The sequence below is a fragment of the Anomaloglossus baeobatrachus genome, chromosome 5, assembly GCF_048569485.1.
Source record: "Anomaloglossus baeobatrachus isolate aAnoBae1 chromosome 5, aAnoBae1.hap1, whole genome shotgun sequence".
In the NCBI taxonomy this organism is placed as follows: Eukaryota; Metazoa; Chordata; class Amphibia; order Anura; family Aromobatidae; genus Anomaloglossus; species Anomaloglossus baeobatrachus.
This window is the reverse complement of record NC_134357.1, coordinates 56,613,076-56,628,824: the sequence shown is the minus strand read 5'-3', so window position 1 is coordinate 56,628,824 and position 15,749 is coordinate 56,613,076. Positions and strand designations below refer to the sequence as shown.

General features: G+C 50.0%; 1 protein-coding gene across 1 annotated transcript in view; it reads right to left on the bottom strand.

Moving 5' to 3' along the window:
* LOC142312623 (alpha-2-macroglobulin-like protein 1) overlaps positions 1-15,749 on the bottom strand; it is a 174,685-nt gene that overhangs the window by 74,596 nt on the left and 84,340 nt on the right. Inside the window, exons 20-21 of the mRNA XM_075351618.1 lie at positions 12,705-12,825; positions 7,840-7,961 (exon numbers count right to left, since the gene is read on the bottom strand). Coding sequence (XP_075207733.1) covers positions 7,840-7,961; positions 12,705-12,825 — 243 coding nt within the window. The remainder of the gene's footprint in view (positions 1-7,839; positions 7,962-12,704; positions 12,826-15,749) is intronic.

Sequence of the window (15,749 nt, the reverse complement as noted above, 5' to 3'; positions counted from 1 at the left end):
GGGCAGGTACCTCCCCTCTTTGGGCGGTGCACTCCGGGCTTCTTCCTCCCAGGCCAGCCCAGCGCTTTTCGTTTGGCGCCAACTTTTCGCGCCTCTGCTGAGTCCTTGAGGACGGCCGCCATCTTGCCGCCATCTTGTGGCCTGTTCAGCACGTCAGGCACCACTTGATCTTCCTCACAATCTCTGGTCGGGGTTTCTTGCATGCAGGCTTCATCCTGCCGACTACACCAGTTTGTAACGGGGGCAGGGGGCACCTCAGGGGTTGTAGTCGCGGTCTCCCGCCTAGGGGGCGGCAGGCTGACCCCCGGCCCGGCCGTCACTGTTAAAACAGAGGTGTTGTTTGTGGGGCAGAGTGTAGGTGGCAGGGACGCTTCCATGTGGGCAATTTGCTTCTCGGTAACACCTTTTTCTCTCGGCTCACAGGCCTCTTCACCACTCCCAGTAAAGAGCCACAGACAGGCAGTTGATGAACCAAGAAACATTTTATTGATCACAACTTCCACTCTTCTCTACACCTTTCAGCATCAAGTCACTTTGGTTTACAGGTTAAACTTCTTGCTGACGGTTTCCTCTTTCCCCGGTAACTTTCCCTTGCCTGCAGGGGACATGCGTTAACCCCCTAGTAGCTGCACACTGAACCCTGTTTCACTGTAGGGCAGATCTAGCACAGACTACCGACTCCGGATAAGTTCTCACCTCTCCACTTCCTTGCCGGGGAACTGCTTCACTTGTTTTCTACGGGCGTCCCCATTTACCTTCACTTCTTTGTCAGGGCACTACCCTTCGCCTGCAGGGGCCTCTTGTTATCCCCCTGATAGCTGCACTGCACTGTAGTACACACTACCGGCTTTGGGACTAGTCTTGACTCTTCCACTTCTTCTGCCACTGCACCACTTCCACACTCTGCCCCGTCACCTCAGACTCCTTTCTCCAGTCACATCTCACTGCACACTGGACTCTGCATTCAGAACCCTTCCTTCCCCACCTAGGCTGCCCTGCCCCTTCATTCCCTGCCACTGTTACCAGGGGAACCACTGCTCTACACTGGCACCTAGTGGGGAAACAATTTATGACAGGTAACATTTTACCATTAACATTTACAATTTGCCACCATACTACTGTGGCATCTTCAGGGAGGGAAAAACAGCTCCTTCACTACCAGGGGTCCGACTACCCCTTACACTTCTAAACTTCGAAGCAAGGATATTCAAGCTACAACTTGCCTACTTTGGACACATCATAGAAAGAGAGCAGCCACTGGAAAAGGACATCATGGTTCGGAAGAATAGAAGAAACAAGGCGAAGAGGAAGACCAGCATTCTGATAGCTTGATACTATCAACATAATGGTGGAGAAGACTCTGGTCGAATATCCATGTGTGATCAGAGACCTGGAGCCTTCACTTTCTTTGGAGCAGATTCCTCAGATTTTGTAGTAAGCAGTGCTTTTTTTGCGGCGGTACATGCCGGTACGGTGTACCTGAAAATCTGAAGAGCGCTGAGGGCCAGCACCTCTGGCTCTGTCCACATGGCTAATTTGTAAACTTTACAAATTAGCCATGTGTGGAGCGGAGGCACAAGCAGAGCAGCTACTGGAGCAGCAGGACCTGCGATGATGTCACTTACATGTGACTCGGGTGGGCGGAGCCATGGAGTTTTGCCCAGCGGGAAAGAAGCTGGAGAAGATAGAGAAGTGCAGGGTATGTGAAAAGGGGTGCAGAGGGCGGCAGGCTGTGCATGGAGAAGAAGGATGCAGGGGGATAGAGTGAGATCGGGGTATGGAGAATTGAAAGACGAGGGGGATGGAGGATGGAGAGAACAGGGGGATCGAGGATGGAACGAGCAGGGGGATGGAGGATGGAGGGAACAGGGGGATGGAGAATGGAGGGAGCATGGGGATGGAGGATGGAGGGAACAGGGGGATGGAGAATGGAGGGAGCAGGGTTCATTGAGTTTTGTTTTGTCAAACTTGTCTTAGAGAAATAAAATAATGCACTATTTCTCGGTCGCTGCAGCTCCGGCACGCAAAAGACCCCGAACAGACGTGGAGACAGAAACAAATGGATACTTCGAGGTTGGTGATCAGCCATTGCCAGAAACAGTAAAGAACGAACTTGTGACATCGTGGCTGATGAAAATTTTGCAAGTGAAAAAAAACGATTATACAGTATTAGGCCTCTGCCACACTCACGTGAAATTCACGCACGTGCCGAGAGACACGTATTTTCCCTGCGTGTTGCGTGCAGGTAAGTACGTGTCTCTGGTACGTGCGTGACACGTGTGTTCTACGTGTGCTATCCGCGATAGCACACGTAGAATCGGTAATTATTATACTCACCTGGTCCTTCCTGATGTCCGCGCTGCTGTCCGTGGTGCTGATCCTCGGTCTCCAGCCCTCCCGTCTCCCCGCTGCTGCTGCTGCCAGGCAGTGAAGTGAATATTCAATGAGAATAATGAGCGGCGGTCGGCAGCAAGAGGCAGCAGCGGCAGAGACAGGAGGGCAGGAGAAGGTGAGTTAATGTTTTGTTTTTTTTTCAATGACATGTGTGTTTTCTCCGGCGCGTGTCACACGGGACCGCATCCACACTACACCCGTGTGGTACGGGTGCGGGCCGCGTGACACCCGTGCTGCCGGTGAAAAAACGGACATGTCAGCGCTTTCAAAAACGCACACACGTACAAACGCACACGGACACACGTTCCGTGTGGTTTTACGTGTGTGTGCCTGCTACAATAGGGTAGCATTGGTTAAAGTGTCTCCGTGCCGCCGGTACGTGTAAAAAATGACAAACACGTGCCGGAGGCACGGATGTGTGGCGCAGGCCTTAGTAATTTTTTATTTTTCTTTTGAAATCTGAATTACATAGTTTTTGATTGAAATTAGCATACAGACTACAAAACTGAATAATGAGAAACAGGGATGCACCGTCCATTGTACAAGTTGAGCAGTTTGCTCAGGCAGCACTATATTCAGGGGGGCGGCAATGCGGCTGGGGGGCAGAGCTGTATAGGGACTGCCGTTTTCCGCCGCCCAGTGCCTCAACAGGTAAACCACGCACAGGAGGATCTCCCGGACACCCGGCAGCACAACAGCACCCGCTCCTCAATCTTGGCTGCTGGCTGAAAGTCCCCCCCTCATCAGTCTCGGCTGCCGGCGCCTGACAGCATCCCCCTTCCCCCCACTCAGAGATGCGTACCGGCAAATATTTTCTTTACAAAAAAAGCGCTGGTAGTGTCGCGGGCGGAGGAGGGGATGCCGCGCTCTCCCACTGCTCGGGTCCGGCTGCCGCTGCGGCTGCTGCGGCCTGCTGCTGCTGCTCGGTGGCTCGAGCGATGGGCCGGATCCCGGGGACTCGAGCGGTGCTCCTCGCCCGTGAGTGAAAGGGGATTGGGATTTGGGATAGTATATTGTCCGTGACGCCACCCACGGTTGTGGTGATTTGTTAACACCACCGCTGCTCTGTATGGGGAGCCCGGGAGTGATGGTATGGAGCAGCCAGTTGTTGATGTGCCCTCCGTGGGTAGGGGTTGTGGTGCTCCCGGGCCCCGTGATGGGGTTGGAATGGTGGACAGGCGGGTCTGGGGCCTGTGGAGGTGCAGGGGCGCAGGAGCAGCGCTGTGCCGCACGGCACGGAGGTACTCACTCAGCCAGTAAACACGACACAGTTCTTGGTAAACAAATGGCTGGTTGGACGGGTCCCTCGGACGGTTTACTGTGCTGATGTTCCCTGCAGTTAGCGGTGACGGTCTCTTCCCTGCACCTATAAAAGTCTCTTTGGTAGCGATGGGTCCCCACCGGCTACCCACTCCTCGGCTTCAAGCTGGGCCGAAGGAGCCCTACTTTGCCCGCAGGCGCTGGCCCTGGGAAACTGGTGCCCTGGCGGTGGCGGTGTCTCCCCTTCACGGTCGGGCTGTTGCCTTCAATCGGGACTTGGTTGTTAGGAGACAGACGTCCCCTTCACTGATGGATTTGGCAAATTATGGCGACTCCTAGCCTTGCCCAGATCCGAAAGGCCCCTGCCCTGGTGCTGACAGTTCTTCGTATACTGCTCAGGTACCGCCGGGTCACCACCCGTCCGCGGTCCTTCCAGCAACTTCCGAGCAGTCCCACTGCAGACTATCACCGCCGTCTGCTGACCTTGCTGTCACAGTCCGGGGCACACACCCGGACCAGCTTCAGGCTTGCTTAACTGTCACTTTCTGTCGCCACTCTTACTGTCCTCCTTTACCACTTCACTTCCTCCTACTTTCCCTTCCTAAACTCTTCTGCCTGGTTCCTCCCGCCTCCAGGGCTGTGAACTCCTCGGTGGGCGGAGCCAACCTCCTGGCCCACCCCCTGGTGTGGACATCAGCCCCTGGAGGAAGGCAACAAGGATTTTGGGTTAGCTTGATGTACCTGCAGGGAATGTGGGGTGCATGTGATGTTGTGACCTGTGACCCCTGGCTTGCCCAGGGCGTCACATTCCCCCTTAGCAAAACGCAGACCGTCCTCAGGCTGCCCGTCCAACACCGGTTTTATTTTCCTTTTGTTTTTCTGTAAAAGATATGAAAAAACGGTAACATATATACAATTTATGGCATCATCCCACATCGGGAGGTTCAGTTCTTAAACGTTGCAAACATTTTAAACGGTTGCGGTCTCCGCTCTCACCCACCCAAGTAACCTGGCCCTGATGCTGCCCCTAAAACCCAGGCAGCACCCCTTGACCCCAGTCCAGCACAAGTTACCCGAGCGGGATCTGTCCTTCCCCTCCAGAGGGTAGCCACCGGTTCCTGTGGTGGCTGGGCCCCAGCCTGCTCTGCTGTGGGCCCTCCCTCCAACCTGCCTCTCCGGAGGCGGTAAATGCGGAAACGGTAACGGTAACACAACTTATTTACAAGCCACTAACGTCTGTGGTTGCCCTGCAAGTTCACGGGCTTGTCCATGAGCAGTTCCTCATGCAAAACAACTTGTCAAACGGTCCCCACGGGGACAACGGTGCCGGCAACGGCCGGTTTCAAATCACGGTTAATCAGGTGAAGCTTCGGTTCCATTACTTATCATTTTTGCAAAAACTTCTCAAACACACTGGTGGTCCCAACGGGGACGGTGCAGCGGCACTCCGCTGCCTTTTGCGGCTCAACAGTCCATTCTCACTCGTGGGGCTCTAGTGCCACCTTCACATGGTGCACCGCTCTGGACCCCAATGGTAGCTCGCTGCAGGCGATCTTCCATATACATGCGGGCATGCACATCCGCTCTACACCCCTCTCGGGCATCGATCTCCCTGCGCAGGTGCTGTTGCCGCCGCTCCCAGCCGGGAGCACTTTCTGTTTGCTCCGGTTCAGCGTGTGCGGGGGACGGACCCAGCCAGAGTCCCTCCGTGTCGGCTACGACCGGCACCTTCAGTAATGAGGGACCCCGCTGTGACATGGCCTGCTCTGCCTCCTGGCAGCGGCATCCCCGCCGTGCCTCCGGTGCATCTTTGCTGACGGCCTCAGCTTTCGGCTTCTTCCATTGAAGTGGATCAGGGTGGTCACGTGTTTCTGCTGCAGGTCGGTCCGCCGGGGCGGATTGGCAGGGTGCCGCTACCGGTGGTGGTGGTAGCGGGCCTAGTGGCGGGGCAGCAGCAGCCAACATGGGTAGCGGGGGAGGTAGCAGGGCGAGCGGGTATGGACCGGGTCCCTCAGCCGCGATGACCGACCCACTAGGGGTACAGGGGCGTGGGTCACTTACCCTCCCTTCCAAGACTCCCTCCACCTCGCGTCTCCATATGGCCGCCACCACTTCCGCCATGTCGGCCTCCCACTCCTCCAGGAGGAGCTGCATGCGGACCTGCAGACGGCTGCTTAGCTGGACGGTCCGGACTTTCACCCGCGCTGCAGTGCCAGGCGTGGGGACCACGGTGTTGCTGGTCGGACTCAGCATCTTTAGTAGCGACCTCTTCCAGGAACCAGTAAATGGCCGCAGGGTCCTGGCGTCCCTGCTTTTATAGCTGCGTTCACATGCAGCCAGCCGCCATCGCGTCCCCCTTAGCTTCTTTCCGGCCCCTCCTCTATTGGGGCGGGGTTTTGGCCTTCGCGCCTCTGCTACTCGAGAAGACGCTCGAGCGGGAACTTTTCGCGCCAAAGATGGCGACTTCTGAAATTTTTCAGCCGGATACCTCCGGCGGTCACAAGGCGCACCTCTACCCAACGGCAGAGCGGTAAGATCCGGTTCGTGACGCCAAGTTGTCGCGGGCGGAGGAGAGAACGCCACGCTCTCCCACTGCTCGGGTCCGGCTGCCGCTGCGGCTGCTGCGGCCTGCTGCTGCTGCTCGGTGGCTCGAGCAATGGGCCGGATCCCGGGGACTTGAGCGGCGCTCCTCGCCCGTGAGTGAAAGGGGATTGGGATTTGGGATAGTTTATTGTCCGTGACGCCACCCACAGTTGATTTGTTAACACCACCGCTGCCCTGTATGGGGAGCCCGGGAGTGATGGTATGGAGCAGCCAGTTGTTGATGTGCCCTCCGTGGGTAGAGGTTGTGGTGCTCCCGGGGCCCGGTGATGGGGTTGGAATGGTGGACAGGCGGGTCTGGGGCCTGTGGAGGTGCAGGGGCGCAGGGGCAGCGCTGTGCCGCAGGGCACGGAGGTACTCACTCAGCCAGTAAACACGACACAGTTCTCGGTAAACAAACGGCTGGTTGGACGGGTCCCTCGGACGGTTCACGGTGCTGATGTTCCCTGCAGTTAGCGGTGACGGTCTCTTCCCTGCACCTATGAAAGTCTCTTTGGTAGCGATGGGTCCCCACTGGCTACCCACTCCTCGGCTTCAAGCTGGGCCGAAGGAGCCCTACTTTGCCCGCAGGCGCTGGCCCTGGGAAACTGGTGCCCTGGCGGTGGCGGTGTCTCCCCTTCACGGTCGGGCTGTTGCCTTCAATCGGGACTTGGTTGTTAGGAGACAGACGTCCCCTTCACTGACGGATTTGGCAAATTATGGCAACTCCTAGCCTTGCCGGGATCCGAAAGGCCCCTGCCCTGGTGCTGACTGTTCTTCGTATACTGCTCAGATACCGCCGGGTCACCACCCGTCCGCGGTCCTTCCAGCAACCTCCGAGCAGTCCCACTGCAGACTATCACCGCCGTCTGCTGACCTTGCTGTCACAGTCCGGGGCACACACCCGGACCAGCTTCAGGCTTGCTTAACTGTCACTTTCTGTCGCCACTCTTACTGTCCTCCTTTACCACTTCACTTCCTCCTACTTTCCCTTCCTAAACTCTTCTGCCTGGTTCCTCCCGCCTCCAGGGCTGTGAACTCCCCGGTGGGCGGAGCCAACCGCCTGGCCCACCCCCTGGTGTGGACATCAGCCCCTGGAGGAAGGCAACAAGGATTTTGGGTTAGCTTGATGTACCTGCAGGGAATGTGGGGTGCATGTGATGTTGTGACCTGTGACCCCTGGCTTGCCCAGGGCGTCACAGTAGTAAGTCATAAATCCTCCTGGCAGATTTATTCCCTTTGGGAGGGTAAAGACTGTAATAAGTCTGTATTCCCAGACCCTTCTATGTTTTTGTGATTTGAAGTTGCCTTTTCATATGACGTCTTTTATATTGTTTATATTGTGTCCTGGATAACAGAAACATTTGGCCATAGGAAAATGAGTGTTTTTGTATGCAATCGTGTGGTGAGGAGACATCATCCTCACTCAGTTTCAATCTGTTTCTCCAACATAGAGTCCCCCAATAGGACATTTTGTATAAAGTCAGGCATACAAGTACAAGTACATTAGGCCCCTATATTCGCAGGTTATACATAGCTGTCATGTAGTCTCTGATGTATAGGTATAATTTGAAAAAAATTCCTCGATAATTAAATTCTACACACCTTGATTAATATGGATTTCTCGACAATGTCTTCTTTTTGGTCCTTTCTCTCAGTTTGGACGTAGTCTGTGCAGCCTCCTTCAAGCTCTTGAGCAGTACTTCTCACACTGAACTTAATTTTACCTTACAGTAGAAGAATATTAAGTTCATTTGTCAATCATGAGTGTAGACATCATAAAACTGGCTTAAAGCACAACTTCAGCTTTTTTTGTTTTGTTTATTTCAATGAGTGGTATTATTAAAGGGGCGGTCCGAAAGCAAAGCATTTTTCTCCTAACTTCCTATCTATTTAATCCCATAATCTAAAGCCTGCTTTACACCTTACAATTAGGTGTGCGATCTCGTATGCGATGTGACACGCCCAGGTCGCATATGCGATTGAATGAGATTGCACGTAGGTCGTTTATTTGCTGTCACACGTGCGTTAGTAGTCTATGTTAAATTGTTCAATATTGTGTGCGATCTTTTAGATCATGTGTTCTGTGACGTATGCATTGGGCACCCTTTTTTTTTTTTTTATTTAATGACTTGCCAAGCGTGTGTAATGTGTGTGTAATGCGTAGGGGATCTGTTTTTACTATGTCATCTGCCATTCAGCTCTGCTACATGGCCGCTGACAGCAGACACAGACAGCCATGTAGCAGAGCTGAATGGCAGATGACAGCAGACACAGACAGAGCCGCAAGATCAGAATGAACTCGGGTGAACTTCACCCGACTTCATTGTCATGCCGCAGCTGTGTCTGTGTCGCGTCCTGATTAGCGGGCACCCGTGAAGGACTCACCAGTGACCGCTAATCTCCTGAGTGACTGAATTGAGCAGCGCGATTAGTGCTGCCATCACTCAGGTTACCCGCGGCTAGCTGTATTCTCCCCCGGTGACCGCAACTCACCTGTGACTTCATCGCTGTCACTCAGGCGACTTGCTGTCACTGTTGGAGGATCCAGCGGTGGCCGCGAGTAACCTGATTGACATCATCAGCTGATAGCGCTGCTCACCTCAGTTGCTGCGTGGAGCTGACAGGAGCGGCGGTGTCTTCTGCAGCTCCTGTCACCTTCATGTAGCAGAGCTGGAAGCGTCGCGAGACCTCTGTGGATTACGTTGGACATGGATGGGTTATTTGGGGACTTAATAAAGTGGTGAACAAGGGTCTTTGCTTTTGTGTATTATTTCAAATAAAGGATTTTTTAACTGTGTGTGTTAGCTTTAATTTACAGGTTAATCATTGGGGGTGTCTCATAGATACTACAATGATTAATCTAGGACTTATTGGCAGCTATGGGCTGCCATTAACTCCTTATTACCCCGATTGCCAACGCACCAGGGCAAATTGGGAAGAGCCGGGTACTGTCCCAGAACAGTCGCATCTCATGGATGCGGCCATTCTGGGCGGCTGTTGGCTGATATTGTTAGGCTGGGGGGCTCCCCATAACGTGAAGCTCCCCATCCTGAGAATACCAGCCTTCAGCCGTATGGCTTTATCTGGCTGGTATTAAAATTGGGGGGGACCGCACGCCGTTTTTTTAAATTATTTATTTATTTATTTTACTGCACAGCATAGACACGACCACCGGCTGCTGTGATTGGTTGCAGTGAGACAGCTGTCACTCATCGTGGGGGCGTGTCTGACTGCAACCAATTATAGGCACCGGTGGGCGGGGAAAGCAGGAAATACGAGATTGAATAATGGGCAGCCAGCATTTTCAAAAGAGGAGAAGCCGCCGGAGCAGTGTGAATGCCGGGCAGCGCCGCACCAGTGATCGGAGATTGGTGAGTATGAGAGAGGGGGGGAGAGGGAGACACCTACATGGACAGAGAGAGAGGGACAGAGATTGTGACCGACCGACAAAAGCAGCATGCTGCGATTTTTTTTCTCAAATCGGACTGAGAAAAAAAAATCGCAAATGCGAGCCGAATCATTCACTAACATGTGTCCAATTCCAATGCGAGATTTTCTCGCATTGCTCTACTGCGAGAAGCTCGCAAGTGAGAAGCCGGACTTAAAGTTGTATTTGCACAATTGTATGAGGGATGTCACACGTTTCAATTGACTAGGTTCATGCAACAAAACGTTCAATGCTAGAGAAAGAAACGATGTGTATGCGATCAACGTATTTGCGCTCAATCTTGATCGCACATAGGTGTCACATGCAAATACGTCATGAACGATGCCGGATGTGCGTCACTTACAACTTGACCCCGACGACGGATTGTAAGATCAATTGAAGTGTGTAAAGCGGGCTTAAGCTATTTTCTAATATTCTTGCTTTAAAAATTCCCTACAATTCCCTAAGTATACTATCTGACAGCTACTCTGTTTTTTTCTATTTCTTGTCTGATGACAATTTATTTGTTGAGAAGAAGTGAAGGGTGGATCCAGCACCACAATCCAGTATATTAAAATATCAAAAATTTATTGGATATTAAAAATCCAACGGATCCAAAACTTGAGAGAGAACGGATAAGCGTACCTTATGCGTTTCAGACAATAAATAAAAACAAGTCCTTAATCATAGGTGATCACCTATGATTAAGGACTTGTTTTTATTTATTGTCTGAAACGCATAAGGTACGCTTATCCGTTCTCTCTCAAGTTTTGGATCCGGTGGATTTTTAATACCCAATAAATTTTTGATATTTTAATATACTGGATTGTGGTGCTGGATCCACCCTTCACTTCTTCTCAGCTACATACCAGCCTGGCCGGTCTGGAGGACCACGAGCACCTGCAAGTCCTGGAGTGCAGTTGCTTATGGTAAGCTGAAGTTTCATTACTTTTTTCTTACTGACTCAACAATTTGTTTGTGCACCCTAGTGCATGCTGAGATATTCACAGCATCAGCAGGGGGCAGAGGTTTTGGTCACTATCACAGCCTATTCCCCTCCCTGAAAAAAAACTTCATCAGTGGCGCTCGTTTCAGGGGTGGCGCTGTCACTGCTGTGTCCTTGAATGCATTCATAATTCAGTGTCTCACTGATGATGCTTAGTTTCACAGTAACTGTAACAACCTCTGCCTCGTCCTAAAACAAAGAATTATCAGTGGGCGGTGCTATCACTGTTGTGTCCTTGAGTGTCTTCCTAATGCTGTGTCTCAATCCCTGAGCCCCCCCCATCAGTGTGCTGTCTCCCACCCACGTGCTGTCTTCTTTGTGCAGTATCTCCTTTCGTGCCGTGATTAGCACAGCGTCTGGACTGTCAGCTTATGACTAGTAATAAGACAGCAACAGAGCAGTGTTACTATACCAGGAGATCAGCACCTCCCCACAGGTGACGCCACTGGTCTCTGCCAGTGACCCCGCTCTGCTGCCAGCTTTATTACTATTCATAAGCCAACAATAGTCTGGATGTGGTGCTCATCGCAGGGCACAGAAGGAAATACTGCACAAGGAGGTGTGAGACAAACCACAGAGGGAAGACAGTATACTGGAGAAGACGAAAATTTAGACACTGTACTAGGAAGACACTCAGGGACAGAGCAGTGACATCACCGCCCTTGAAACAAGCGTCACTGATGATGCTTCTTTTCAGGGAGGGGAAGAGGCTGTCACAGTGACCGCAGCCTCTGCCCCCTGATGGCGCATTGAATATCTCAGCATGCACTGAGCTATTCAAATGAATCGTCATCAGACAGGAAATAGAAAAAACTCACAGTAGCTGTTAGATAGTATAGTTAAAGAATGGTAGGGAATTTTTAAAGCAAGTATATTAGAAAAGAGCTTAGATTGTGGGACTATATACTTACCAGCCTCCGTCTTCTGCTGTTCTCGCGCAACTCTGGTCCTATTCCGCTATTTGTCACCTGCCTGATTGCTCCAATGTTTGCTGTGGGGACTAGAAAGAGGTATGCCATAGAAATTCTTTGCCAGCGTTTGCTTTTTCTCCTCTGACATTGACCAATCAAAACATGATTGTGCCCTTAGAGAATCTCTGTGGTATACGCCTGAATGGTTGAATGGAAAATCAGCACCTTTAGTAGCAGGGGGTATAACTTTGGAACAGAGAGGCACAGAAGAAAAAGAAAAAAAACTGTTTCAGAATGAGTGGAACAGCGGTAATTGGAGAGGTACGCAGTAAGATTCTCTTTAATGGGGCTGTTTAGGAATAAAAAATATCTGACGCTTTCATGCTCGGGTCAGGAGTACCGTAGCATTGCGATCCGACATCGGACTAATTTGCACAGACATGTGAAAGAACCCCAACCGAGCTGAACTGCAATACCAGACTCCTCTCATAATGGATAAAGCAGGAGCAGAGGGGGTTAAGACCGCGCTGACATGTATAGTAAAGGAGGATCCAGGAACAATCAGTATTATGATTTTATTGTTCTAGCGTTTCGGAGTTTTTCTCCTTCTTCAGGCCAAAAATCACTGATGTACATCCTTGATTTTTGTCCTGATGAAGGAGCAAGACTCTGAAACGCGTAGAATAATGAAATAATACTGATTGTTCCTGGATCCTTCTTTACTATACATGGCAGCCTGGATTTAACCCCTTCTTCTCCTGCTTTATCCATTTTGAGTTTACACGGGGTCTGCAGCAGCCATCGCACAGCTATATACCTTTTATAGTTGTTGTGACTTACACAACTACCCCAGGTAAGCAATTCCCTGTACTTTCTATCCCTTTCCACAAGGATAAGACCCTATATTGCGCCTTTTTGTCTCTCCAGCATCTACTACTATTATCTCCAAGTTTCACCTTCTAGATAGTTGTGACACTATATCCATAAAAAAGCAGCCATGTGACTATAATCATAGCCTATTTGATTTTTTTTTCTCCTTTACTGCTTTTATAACTTTTCATAGTTAATAAATCAAACTATTTGGATAACTATCAATATCATACATTCGAGGTCTCCAGTATACCTGGTTCTGAAGCCGATAGGTTCCATGTAAAAGTTGCAAACGGATCTTCACAGACACATTTGGACTGATCCTTGTTCCTGACTGATAGGTTATTCTCCAGGTCAGAAAGAGACACAAATACCTGTAAATAACATAGTGTGATTTCCATAATGTTTTTTATTGAAATAGTTATAACTACCAAATTTGTAATTTTATTTCCTTAAATATATAGAACAAACCAAAAATATCCTAATGGCTTTGCCTTTAAAGGGACTTGGCATGTAGGGCATAGGAAGCGGAGTAAGATGATATCCTGATATCTGCGATCCGATGTCTTATTTCAGAGAAATCCACGTTTTTCTTCCAGCGAGTGAAATAAGTATTGACCACAATCCCCAATTTTCTAAATACATATATTCCTAAAGGGGGTATTGACATAAATTTCTCACCAGATGTCAGTAACTAAAAATTAGTAACAAAAAGGAGACAGTTGCATTCTGTAGTGCTAAGATATGGGTAACAATGAATATGGGAATATAGACATGCATTACCGCTATAACAAATATGTAAAAATTTGGATACTTAGCACATAAAAATGGCCTGATTTATGTGAGCCCAACAGCCAATGGCAAGGTGACCTCTTTTTGTTGAGTCCCTGCCTACTCTAATGCCTTTCTTTGGTTTTAAAAATCTACAATGTATGGGTGAACAAGAACCTGCAAATGAAGAATTAAAATTGCCTAAGGCTGAAGAGCAGGAGTGCTCAATAAGAAGGAATGACCCTGTAATCTAAAAAAAGACTGATGGCACATCCTAACTTTCTAATGTGAACAGGTGCAAACTGATCACGAAACATACTAACAAAAAGGAGACAGTTGCACTCTGTTGTGCTAAGACATGTGGAACAATGAATATGGGAATATAGACATGCATTACTGCTATGAAAAACATGTAAACATTGAGATACTTAGCACACTTAGATACTTGGGTTCCTGTCTGCCCATAAATTGGAGGTTTTTTAACCCAAAGAAAGGCGTTAGAGTAGGCAGGGACCCAACAATAAGAGGTCCCCTTGTCGTTGGCTGTTGGGCTCACATAAAACTAGCCATTTTTGTGTACTAAGTATCTAAATGTTTTCATGTTTTCCATAGCAGTAATGCACGTCTATATTCCTATATTCATTGTTACACATATCTTAGCACTACAGAGTGTAATTGTCTCCTTTTTGTTACTATGTTTCATGCTCAGTTTGCACCTGTTCACATTAGAAATGTAGGATGTGCCTTCAGTCTTTTTCTTAGTAACTAAAAAATTATACCTAGCATTAGCCTAATCTTACTTTCATGAAAATTCATGTTTTCAGGCCATTTTTACATTGCAATGACTCAAAAAACAATTGTGAGTTGTGGTTTTTTTTCACATAACTTCACTTTTTTCCCCTGCTTTACAGTGTATTACATGGTAAAATGAATAGTGCCTTTAAAATGCAATCCATCAATCTACTGAGATGGAAAAAAAAAGATCATGACTTAAGCTGGGTTTACACACTGCAACATCGCAAACGACATCGCTGTAACGTCACCGGTTTTGTGACGTTACAGCGACCTCCCCAGCGACATTGCAGTGTGTGAAACCTATCAGCGACCTGGCCCCTGCTGTGAAGTTGTGATCGCTACAAATCGTTCAGGACCATTCCTAGGTCCTTTGTTTCCCGCTGTGCAGCATGCATCGCTAGCAAGTTTCAGTGTGTAAAGGGGACTTTACAGCGACTCCGCGGCTCTGTCTGTGTAGCGTCCTGATTAGCGGTCACCGGTGAAGGATTCACCGGTGACCGCTAATCCCCCGAGTGACTGAAGTGTCCCCCCCTCTCTCATACTCACCGATCCCCCATCACCGGCGCTGCACGGCGTTCACTCTGCTCCAGCGGCTTTTCCTTTTTTGAAAAAGCCGGCCGCTCATTAAACAATCTCGTATTCCCTGCTTTTCCCCGCCCACCGGCAAATATGATTGGTTGCAGTGAGACACGCCCACACGCTGAGTGACAGCTGTGTCACTGCACCCAATCACAGCAGCCGGTGGGCGTGTCTATACTGTGCAGTAAAATAAATAAATAAATAATTAAAAAATCCGGCGTGAGGTCCCCCCCAATTTTAATACCAGCCAGATAAAGCCATACGGCTAAAGGCTGGTATTCTCAGGATGGGGAGCTCCACGTTATGGGAAGCCCCCCAGTCTAACAATATCAGCCAGCAGCCGCCCAGAATTGCCACATACATTAGATGCGACAGTTCTGGGACTGTACCCGGCTCTTCCCGATTTGCCCTGGTGCGTTGGCAAATCGGGGTAATAAGGAGTTATTGGCAGCCCATAGCTGCCAATAAGTCCTAGATTAACCATGTCAGGCGTCTCCCCGAGATACCTTCCATGATTAATCTGTAAATTACAGTTAAAAAACACACACACCCGAAAAATCCTTTATTAGAAATAAAGAACACTAACAAATTCCCTCATTACCAATTTATTACCCACAACAAAGCCCTCCTTGTCCGGCGTAATCCATGGTCCTCCAACGTCGCATCCAGCTCTGCTGCATGCAGGTGACAGGAGCAGCAGAAGACACAGCCGCTCCTGTCACCTGCACGCAGCTAATGAAGAGAGCCGTGTGATCGGCTGAGCTGTCACTGAGGTTACCTGGATCCAGCGGTGGCTGCGGGTAACCTCAGTGACAGCTCAGCTGATCGCGCTACTCACCGCCGCTCCGGTCAGCTCCACGCAGCAAATGAGGTGAGTAGCGCGATCAGCTGAACTGTCACTGAGGTTACCCGCGGCCACCGCTGCATCCACCGCTGGATCCGCTCTCTTCATTAGCTGTGTGCAGGTGACAGGAGCGGCTGTGTCTTCTGCTGCTCCTGTCACCTGCATGCAGCAGAGCTGGATGCGACGTTGGAGGACCGTGGATTACGCCGGACAAGGAGGGCTTTGTTGTGGGTAATAAATTGGTAATGAGGGAATGTGTTTGTGTTTTTTATTTCTAATAAAGGATTTTTCGGGTGTGTGTTTTTTAAC